General features: G+C 37.9%; 1 protein-coding gene across 1 annotated transcript; it reads left to right on the plus strand.

Moving 5' to 3' along the window:
* Positions 1-231: 231 nt before the first annotated feature.
* Positions 232-1,095, plus strand: LOC120526574 (trace amine-associated receptor 13c-like). Its single transcript, XM_039749739.1, has one exon. It carries the CDS (start codon positions 232-234, stop codon positions 1,093-1,095), a length of 864 nt encoding a protein of 287 aa, XP_039605673.1.
* The last annotated feature ends 9,772 nt before the right edge of the window (positions 1,096-10,867 follow it).

Raw genomic sequence — 10,867 nt, forward strand, 5'->3', positions numbered from 1 at the left:
AGCAAGTTTTCTGTTTTTTTAAAGACAATGCTAAAATCACTTATTTTATTATATTTTATTTTATTTATATTTCTTTAAGTAAACTAAATGGCATCAAGAGATCTGAAAAGAAATTTAAAACAAAATCAGGTTTCACAATACTGCTTTAACTTTGTGAATAATTCTTGTCATAAAGAAAGTCGGTCTGCAGAAATTACAGTAATATTATATGCTTTCATTGTAATAGTTGTAATGCTTACAGTGTTAGGAAATTTAGCAGTGATTTTTACAATATCTCACTTTAAGCATCTTCATACGCCAACTAACATGCTTTTGATTTCATTGGCCTTTGCAGATTTTCTGGTGGGAAGTATTATCATGCCTTTTTACCTTCCTAGTTCAATAGATGCCTGCTGGTATTTTGGTGATGTAGTTTGTTTTATTTTTGTCATATCTGCACTTGTGGCATTTGCTGTGTCTGTAACTAATATCGTTTTCATTGCCTTTGATCATTATTTTGCCGTATGTTACCCGCTGCTTTACAGTACCAAAATAACCTTCCGTGTAACTCTAAGTTCTGTTGCATTTAGTTGGCTATTATCCTTGTTATATGCATTTTTAATGTTTTATATGAATGGAAATTTTAATGGCTTAGACACATTGCGTAAATGTTTAGGAGAATGTTTAGTCATATTTAATGAAACACTAAAGGTTGTTGATATGGCCTGTATGTTTGTTATTCCCTGTTCTATAGTAATGCTTTTGCATGGTAAAATCTTTATGATAGCAAGAAGACATGTAAAAATAATTAATGCAATGGCTAATCAAATACATTCAAAATGTAATAACAAAGGAGGCATACCTAAAAAATCTGAAAAAAAAGCTGCCACAACATTAGGAATTGTTGTGCTTGTGTATATCTTTTGTTGGGTGCCTTACTATACTTCTATTATTATTAATGAATATCTTGTAATTACAGTTCCTTCTTCAGTAAGTGTAAGTTTAACCTGGTTAATCTATTTAAATTCATGTATGAATCCAATTATCTATGCTTTATATTATCCCTGGTTCCAAAATTCACTAAAACAGATGCTAAATTTAAAAATACGTTTTTAGTTTGCTCTGAGGAAAACCAATTGTAGCTATGCTATAAAATAGTAAATCTGTTTTTAACCATTATTTTACATTACATTCATATCTTTTCATTGCTTTAAAAAAATCTTTTGATATTTAAAATGAATTAAAAGTTCCCAAGGCATTTTTTGAAAAATAATTTTTGATAATATTCTTGAAAATATTGTGATATGCCTTAATGATTAATATTATGAAAAATCAATTCACAGATTGGTGACTTCTGTAAACTACAACCAGTTAAATCCAAAATAAATAATGAAAATAAGCACAGGTAACCTTCAATGGTAATTTTACCAAATGACATTTTCCAAAGTTTTGAATGAAATGTATTGATCTTATTTGATTCTGGCTTAAATATATCCATCTCCAACATCATTATCAAAGATAAAAATATAAGCTTCACATGCTCTAAAATGTTAACTGTTGTGCCTACACTCTGTTACCTATTCCTAAATACAAATTTAAATAGAAACAACCAAAGTCAGAAAAGTTAATATGTAACAAACATTATAATATTAGATATTCATGAATGCTTTAAAATATAGTATGCTTTTACAAATTATTGCTTTCATAAGGATTTTTGATATTTAAAGTTTGTTTTTTTAACATATTTTGAAATTGTATAATTTTAGTTACCGGTAAATTATTTTAAACCAGAAGTGATTGATATAAAATGTAGATTGTTTGGTTTTTAAGCTTTGCATTTTTTTAAAATGTATAATGAGAATGCATCCTTGAAAAAATCCTAAAATGCTTTGAGAATAAAGCAAAGCAAAAAGCTACTGGGCACCTTTGATGCATGGATGTCTGACGTGCTAAGCAAAAATGTAAATGCAGAGCTAAAACAACAGTCTTTTGTACCACTGTTTAGGACAAATGTAGACAATGTTACTAAACACTTGATCTGTTTGGTTTGTTTAAAAAAATAAAATATTTCCCTGCATGACAACTACCAGCAGAAAAGACTGAGTGTTTTGAATTTGAAAAGGAGTTTTCTCAGTATGTATGGCGGAGATTGTTGGGATGCAATATTGATAAAAAAAAAAGAGATATGATTGTGCATTTGCAGTCATTTCAGTATTAAAGATCTGCAGTTCAACTTAATTCAGCAAGAAACCCATAAGGCATTACTTGAAAATGCTGGATTATTAAGTTATATTGATTAGCCTACAGCAATGTTCGTCTTCCTAGACATATTTTGTTTGTGTTGCTCATCAACAGGAGTTTATGATTCACTGTTGCCAAGACTTGTGGATGATTCTCTTTTGATTAATTGTGATAAAATATTAAACTATTTTCTAGTTCCCTTTCAATTCATGCAGGTGGCTTTTTAAATTTCCTATATTTTTGCCTTATGACTCTCTTTCATTTGCCATTTTATCATGCCATGGGATTAATACTTCTGCCTCTTACTCAAGGACAGGAATAACTTAGTAAATCCTATCTTATGGTTATTTTCATATTTAGGCTTTGCACTTATAGCTACAGCCAGTCCAGTTTAGAATAACTGCCCATAGTTCTCTTGTGTCCCTGAGCACTGAGAATTCATTAAATGGCTGGACCTGAAAGACATTTGTCAGGCTGACTGATTTCTGTCTGTTGCTACATAGTTTTATTGTACTTTCAGGTATTCAGAATTCAGCCATGTATGTTATTATCTGTGCTTCACTGTTCCCGAATAAACTGATGCTTAACACTACAATCCCTGAAGCCTACTAAAAAACTTGTAATCCCGGGCCACTTTAAATTCATTTGCATCTCTCCTCATCAGCGTCATATGTTTTGCAAATGTGTCAATCAGCAGCAAGCAGCCTACTATGCCATTCTCAAACACCTCCCACCACACTCCGATAAGGAGATGAAGTCAGTCTCAAACTTCCCTCAGCTGAAATCTCTTTATCATGGTTTGAGGTGCCTGGAATTGTACAGGGTAAATAATAAGTAAATAATAAGATTTGTGTAAGTGTATGATGACACAAAATGCAAGACAAGAAATGCTGAACACATACGTAAAATAGAATTTTTTTCCATGTTATACTAATAATATTGTAAAGTGTATAATGCATGAAGACTTTAGTCCAAATATCAAATAAACATGTGCACTTTAATTCAAGAATATAACCAAAGAAGAAAAATCATTCAATTTACATGTGGCTGTCAATGAGTTAAAAACATAAAACTCAAATGTCAATCTTCAGAAAGTTGATATGTATTCTTGGATGGAGCAGAGGTAAGAGCTACTGCTTTATAACCAAAAGGTTCCGGGTTCAAGTTTCCGGGCACTCAACATTTTCAGCAGTGAGCTGCTATTATTATTACTATAATATGATAAAAATGTACATTTGATTTGAGTCTGTAACACCTGGTTTAATTGTGACTGCTTGTAAAAGTTAGCTCTTTTTTATTATTCAGTTTTATTCAGTCAGTGATGTTCACAGGGTACAAAGAACTTGTCTCTCCCTCTCTGAGTTGATGGTGTTTATCTCCATTCTTTTCACAACAGCAGCAATGACCACCATAACAACAAACAGCTTTTTCACAGTGCTTTTGCTGGATAATAGACTAATGCACCGCAATATACTGTAACTCTGCTTGACACCATAAGTAAAATAGCACTTCCACCTGCAGCTAAAGTCACTTTAGTAAACTAGTATTTAGATCTGGCTGTGCCATGATGACAGTGTATGCGCCTATAAAAAAGAAGTTTGTCTGCATTTACACCCGGCTGGACCGCTCTGATTAAGCATGATATTGTGACCCAACCCAGGGGTTATGGTCAGGGAGAGGCCCTTTGTCTACCAGAAACCAAATGAGCAGACGTGGAGCTCAAGATCAGGCGTATGCTGGACCTAGGAGTAATTGAAGAGAGCTATAGTCCCTGGTCTAGTCCTATTGTCCAGGGGCCTTATGTATAGTGCCGTGCGTACAATTCACATTTTAACATGGCGTATGGACAAAAGTGGAAATGTGCTTACGCACAAAAAATTCCAGATGCATAAATCTGTGCGTATGCAAACTTCCATGTTCTTCTGCTAAATAAATCCCGGTCAGCGTGAAAAGTAACGCACATGCACGCACCTGCTGTCCTGCCCCAAATCCTCCCAGAATTACGCCTCTTTAAATATGTGAAAATCGATATAAATAGCCCTTAAGCTCAGCCTTCTGTGAAAAGACAATGGGAAAAGCACGGGGGAAAATAGAAGAATTTCAGCGAATACCAAGTGGAGGCAAGGAAAAATGTACTATTTGTTGGTTTAAACAGTGATATACTCAACAAAAGGAAGCAGATTGAGTGACAGAGTGTTGGAGAAACTCGAAAGCTCAAGTTCACAAAATCACACAATGCCCGAAATAAAAAAGAAGTTGTCAGATATCAAAGTCACCGTGAAAAGGCGAATCATAGCCCACAGTCCGAGTGTCATATGAAAGCTTATTAGGGTACAGACAAAAAAAAATAGGCACACAGTGCAAAATCATGAAATGTCAACTTTAATCTCGAAATTTCCACTTTAATCACATAGTTTATTTCATCATTAAAGTAGAACATCATAAACTTCATCTTAAAATCATTTAATTTACTAGTTTCTCCAATCCCATCGCAAGTAAAGTAGCACGTTTAATGCTTTGTTTTGTATTAGATTTTTCTATGTGCTCTATGTGTGTGTATCACTACGTGCTTCTGGGCTTTCTCTTCCTCCGACAGGACACAGAATCCATTACATTCGTGATATTACAGCTCTCTGAATAATTAAAATACCGAGATGTATACATGATATCTTTTTCATGATGATGGGAGCTAAATCACGTTATTAAACATGGGAACACTGTGGCGCAGTGATTGTTCATGTCTCATGGAAGATGCTTGCTGCGCTATGTGCGACCTTCGATGAAATACTTTATTGTAGCAGTACTGTCTCTTTCAAACGTACTAACCCCCAATTCCTGTCCTTATTTTTCTTTCTCCAAAATCACACAATCAGCTCTGTAATAGATATTAAGCCATCTGTAAGCTTAGAACGCCTATTCTTCAAAACTTTTAAGGAACATTGAAATATGTTCATGGTACGTGTTTACTTATTCTATCCATCTATCCTTCTAGTGTCGCGCCAGCAAAAGCAAGAATACAGCGCAAGGCAGGAACAATCCGTGAACGGAGCGCAAGCTCCTCAGTAGTGCTGTGGCACAGTCTCCTGGCATGCTTAATTATTAACAATATAGATTATTTAAATGAAGTTAAAAGTTTTATCTGTATAATATAATAAACATATTTTGCTGCATTTCATCTTAAAAATATCGTTGTCATATGTACATGCACGCTTTATAAAGTGGCTCAGGTTGTGTAATATTATAACTGTAGTGCAAGTTTACAATGAGGTAATTGTACTAAAAGTATAAACACTTCTACAAGGAGCACTGGATGGACTGATTGAGTGCGTTTATAGTTCTTGGGATGAATCTGTTTCTGAACCGCAAGGTCCCTACAGGAAAGGCTTTCAAACGCTTGCCGTGTGAGAACAGTTCAAATAGGAAGCATGGCTGAGGCAGCATGTTTTTGATACTGTATACCAATATTTCTCCTTCTCAGCTTCTGTAGATCTTTGATTCCCACTCAGATACAGTGATATAAATACTCTGAGTGGTACAGTGAGAGTAATATGGAAAAAGATAATCCACTGTGGCAACCCCTAACGGGAGCAGGTGAAAGAAGAAGAAGAAGGTGCAGTGAGAGTAACAACGCTAAAGCAGCTATTGTATTTAGAATAGTTTGACCATTCCGTGGACCATTATATTGTTACTGGTTAATTACAATCAGATGCCTTAAACTAATAAACAATATGCGTTAATTTCAATGTATTTATAAAGCCGCGTCAGGGATGTGGATCTGAAAAAGAAAGAGTAACCACACAGGAAGAGTAGCACTGCTTTGACGCTGGGTGCCTCCAATCTGCAAAACCGAGCGGAGAACTTGTGTACACCAGGGTATGAGGTACTGTGGAAATGTGTGAGGCTTTATGTCCACTTTAGGTTTTATACATCGTGATTTGAACATGGAAACGTTTTTACACAACATTTTTGTGCATACGCACTGTTTATACATGAGGCTCCTGGTCCCTAATCCAGATGGAAGTGGGCATGTCTGCAACGACTTCCAATTTGATGCTTAATTGACGATCCCCTTGAACACTTGGGAAAGGCTTAATATGACCAAAGGATATTGGCAAATTCCTTTAATGGAGTCTGCAAAAGTAAAGACAGCGTTTAGTACCTCTAGTGGACACTGGCAATGTTGTGTACTCCCATTTGGCTGCCACGGGGCCCCCGCGACTTTCTAGTGTCTGGTGGACAAAGTACTTAGACCCCACAATGCTTATACTGCTACCTACCTGGATGACATAGTCATGTATTCCAGCACATCGGAGGAACACCTATTGCAAGTCCAGACAGTGTTCCAAACACTAGCTTTAGACAGTCTCCATATCATGCCACTTCGGCCTGTCGGAAGCCAAAGGTAGGTAGGGGCACCGTCAGGCCACAGTGTTCAAAAGTCCAAAATATTCTTCATTGGCCCCATCTGAAAACCAAATGGCAAGTCTAAGCCTTCCTAGGGCTAGGTAATTACTACTGCTAGTTTGTTCCTCATTTCTCTGAGAAGGCAGCGTCTTTGATCAATTTAACAAAGAAAAGGGCTCCCAATTCTGTGGTATGGGATGACAAGGTTGAGCCTGCATTTCGTGACCTTAAGCAGCACCAGATTTTTCTGTCCCTTTTCTTCTTTAGACAGACACTTCAGACAAAGGTTTTGGGGCATCATGTACCTATGCCAGAAACTGCTGGATTGAGAGACTAGGTATGCTGCGGTGGAGAGAAAAGCCCTCGCAATTAAATGGGCAGTAATGCAGCTGAGATACTACCTCCTGGGTCGAGAATTCACCATTGTTTGGGACCATGCCACCCTCCAGTGTATGGACCAACACAAGGAATCAAATCCTTAAGTCATGAGGTGGTTTTTGGACCTTCAGCCCTATCGTTTTTCTGTAGTTTATCAGAGGGTTCTCTTCAAGCCAATGCTCTCTCCTGTATTCACGACCTCTTGGATCTGTGCTGAGGGGGAAGCCGGGTCACACATGTGCACATGGGAAGCAGTCCAAGGACTTAAGTGGGAGTAAAACACAGAGTGTGGGGTTAATTAGTTGTACTAATGTCTCTTCTCCCTCTCCTGGGGTCTTATGTATAAACAGTGCATATGTACAAAAATGTTGCATTCACCTGTTTCCACACTCACATTGTGATGTATAAAAACTAAACCAGCCGTAAAGCCACTCACATTCTCACGCCAGCTCAATCCCTGCCGTATGCAAGTTCTCTGCTCGGTTGTGAAAACTGGCGGAACCCAGCATCAGAGCAGTGCTTTTGTTCCAGTGTGGTTATTTAATTAACCACATATTGTTTATTAATTTCAGGCATCTGATTGTAATTAACCTGTAACAATATAATGGTTCATGGAATAGCGAAACTATTCCAAATACCATAGCTGCTTTAGCGTTGTTACTCTCAAGTATTTACCCCACTGTATCTGAGTGTGGAATCACAGCTCTGCAGCAGCTGAAAGAGAATTATCGGTATACAGCATCAAGCACACTCTGCCTCAGCCATGTGCACAGTCTATTGAACTGCTCCCATACAACAAATGCTTCAGAGCCTTTCCTGTAGGGACCTTGTGGTTTAGAAAGAGTTTCATCCCAAGAACTATAAAATGCACTCAATCAGTCTATCAAGTGCTCAAAAACTGTTTGTATTTATAAGTACAATTACCTCACTTGAGCCACTTTATAAAGCGCGTATTTACATATCATGGCAATATCATTTTTAAGATGGAATGCAGCAAAATATGTTTATTACATTATACAGATAAAATGTTAACATCATTTAAATTTATAGTACGTAGTTAGCTTTTTTCACTTTTATTCTCTCAGTCACATTCATGCTCTCCCTCCCCTTCTGATCTGACTTTAACTAACAGTGCCAGCATAAATTTAAACTGGGTCTGTTCGTTTTCAAATAATATTGCATTACTGCGATGATGTTTTCTGATTGGTACTGTTCAGGTCATACAATGATTTCTTCAAAATGTCACATATATTTGCCTCTTTCTTTTTTTTCCCGGTGCTGTGCTGACAGCATGCACCTGAAGGTGTGAGCTTATTTAGTGCGAGCAGGAACAATCAGGTGGCCAGTTGCTTGTGCTATAACAAGCTCGACCTGGTGGTGATCAACGCACATGCACTGTGCAAGGCATGTATGGGGTCCACTGAGAAAAGAGCGTTCATGGTTCACCTTGCAGAAGAACATTCTTTTCTCTGCATGTCCTGGAGTCCTGTGCGGACTGGGCAAGATCAGGAAAAAATAAAATAAAATACTGCCACTGATTACAAGCGCAAGAAGGTATGCAAATGAATATGAATAGTATGAATAACGTTGCATCTGTGCCACAGTGTTTTCCGAAATGTATTATACAGGTCATAAAATGAATAATTCCAAATATCATATACACCATATATGTCTCTGTTTTTTTGTCACTGCGGCTTTGACATCATGGACCATAAGGCGCATACTAATTCAGCGTAAGAAAGGAACATTCAATGAAATTGAATAACAAAATCAAGTGACAATGAGATACAAATAAGGCAAATTTGCCAGCATTTGTGTGTCAGCTTTTATCCATCCAGATCAGAGAATTTCCAGTTCGATTGTCTCAAAACACCACTTACATCTAGTTATTCCCAGTTTCAGATAAAAAGTAACCATGTCAGATCCCTTTGGGGGTGGGGTTTATTATATATCATGATAGTGACTGAGAGAATAAAAGTGAAAAAAAATACTATACATTTACAGGGGCTGTAACAGACACAGATCAAATGTATGTGTTTATTGTATAATAACAATAAGAGCAGCTCACTACTCAAAACGGTAAATATACGAGGCAGTCAGGATCAAACCGGGGGACTCTTGATTAGAAGTTAGTAATTCTTACTGCTGCACCATGGAAGCTGTTGCATCATCCTTGAACCTTTTGTGAAAGTGTTATTTGATCTTTGCACTTCAGGCTTTACACATTATATAGTTTATGTCTACATTTTGTCATTTATTACTAAAATATGAAAAACGTTTCTGTTTTAACGAATTGTTTACACAGATTATTGTAGAAATGGAACACACATAAAATGCATTTATTCCAAAAAACAATCCATTATTTCCATTTTAAAACTCCAGCATTTCACTCCCAGATAATGAAGGCTGGAACAGGGAGAACTTTGTGGCCATTCTGTGGCGGTGGGGGGATGGAATATTAGACTGCTTGCTACTTGTCTTGATCGGCACATTTACAAGACAAAAGACACTGACTGAGAAGTGCAAAGGGATTTAAAGTGGGCTGGATTTACGAGTTTTTTCGTAGGCTTTGGTAATTCTAGTGTTAATTCCTATCATCATGAAAATATCAAGTATACATCTCAGTATTTAAATTGTTCAGGGAGCTGTAATACACAAATGTAATGGATTCTGTGCCCTGTTGGTGGAAAGAAGCTTGAAGTGATTCACACACATAGAGCACAGAAGAACACATACAAAACAAAGAATTTAACATGCTTTTTTAGTTACGATATTTGAGAAACTGGTAAATTAAAGATTTTAAAATGAAGTTTATTATGTTCTACTTTAATGGCAAAATAATCTACTTGATTAAAGTGGAAATTTCAAGATTAAAGTTCCATGCTTTTTTTTCCCAGCTGTGTCCCTTGTAAAAGAGAGATCAAATACACACATAAAGGTTTGGGGTTTCTGGCCCCGTATATGGAAAAATTATCCACAATAGACAAAATATTCCGGTCAAAAAAATACATGAACAAACAGTATATCGTTGACAGTCAAAGATGGCGTCGGAGGAGTATTTATGTAGGAGGGGCCGGAAGTGGAGGAATGCTGGGTAGGAGCCGTGGTGGATGATGGGATTGCTGACATCATGGGTAATGGATCGAGGAAGGGCGGAAATAGTGAACTGCGGGAAGCTGTAGGAGGTAGGCTCATGGCGGCGGTGCATCTTTTTTTCTGTAAGAAACAAAGAGAGAAAGGTTAGTACCCGCCACTCCCTCCTGGCGTATGACTTCCCGATCGTATTAAGGTCTGCCAGCGGCCTCATACTCGCGCGTGCGTGACACGAAACCCCCCTCCCCCCCCCAGCCCAGACCCGTCAGGTCAGGCGGACCGAACCAAGAGGTCGTGAATACAGGAGGGCATCGGCATTGGCCTGAAGGTTGCCCCGACGATAAGTGACGGTGAACTTATATGGTTGCAAATCCCGAAACCACCTGGTGACTCGGGGATTCGACTCCCTGTGCAGTGACATCCACTGAAGAGCAGCGTGATCAGTCACTAGAGTGAATTCACGACCCAACAGGTATTAACGTAAATGAGTCACCGCCCACTTAATGGCCAAGGCTTCCCTCTCCACTGCCGCATACTTGGTCTACCGGTCCAGCAGTTTCTAGCTCAGGTACATTACGGGGTGCTCGACACCATCGATACTTTGGCTCAACACGGTGCCCAGGCCTGTGTCCGAAGCGTCGGTCTGGAGGAGAAAAGGAAGAGCAAAATCAGGGGTTCTCAAAACCGGTGCCGAGGTCAGGGCCTTTTTCAAGTCACTGAATGCTTGTCCCGCCTTGTCGTTCCATACCACGTATAAGGGAGCGCCTCTTTT

The sequence above is a fragment of the Polypterus senegalus genome, chromosome 3, assembly GCF_016835505.1.
Source record: "Polypterus senegalus isolate Bchr_013 chromosome 3, ASM1683550v1, whole genome shotgun sequence".
NCBI classification, from domain to species: Eukaryota; Metazoa; Chordata; class Cladistia; order Polypteriformes; family Polypteridae; genus Polypterus; species Polypterus senegalus.

What these genes read in the sequence shown, in the direction of transcription:
- LOC120526574 (XM_039749739.1), top strand. Translation starts at nt 232, where the DNA reads ATGCTTACAGTGTTAGGAAATTTAGCAGTGATTTTTACAATATCTCAC.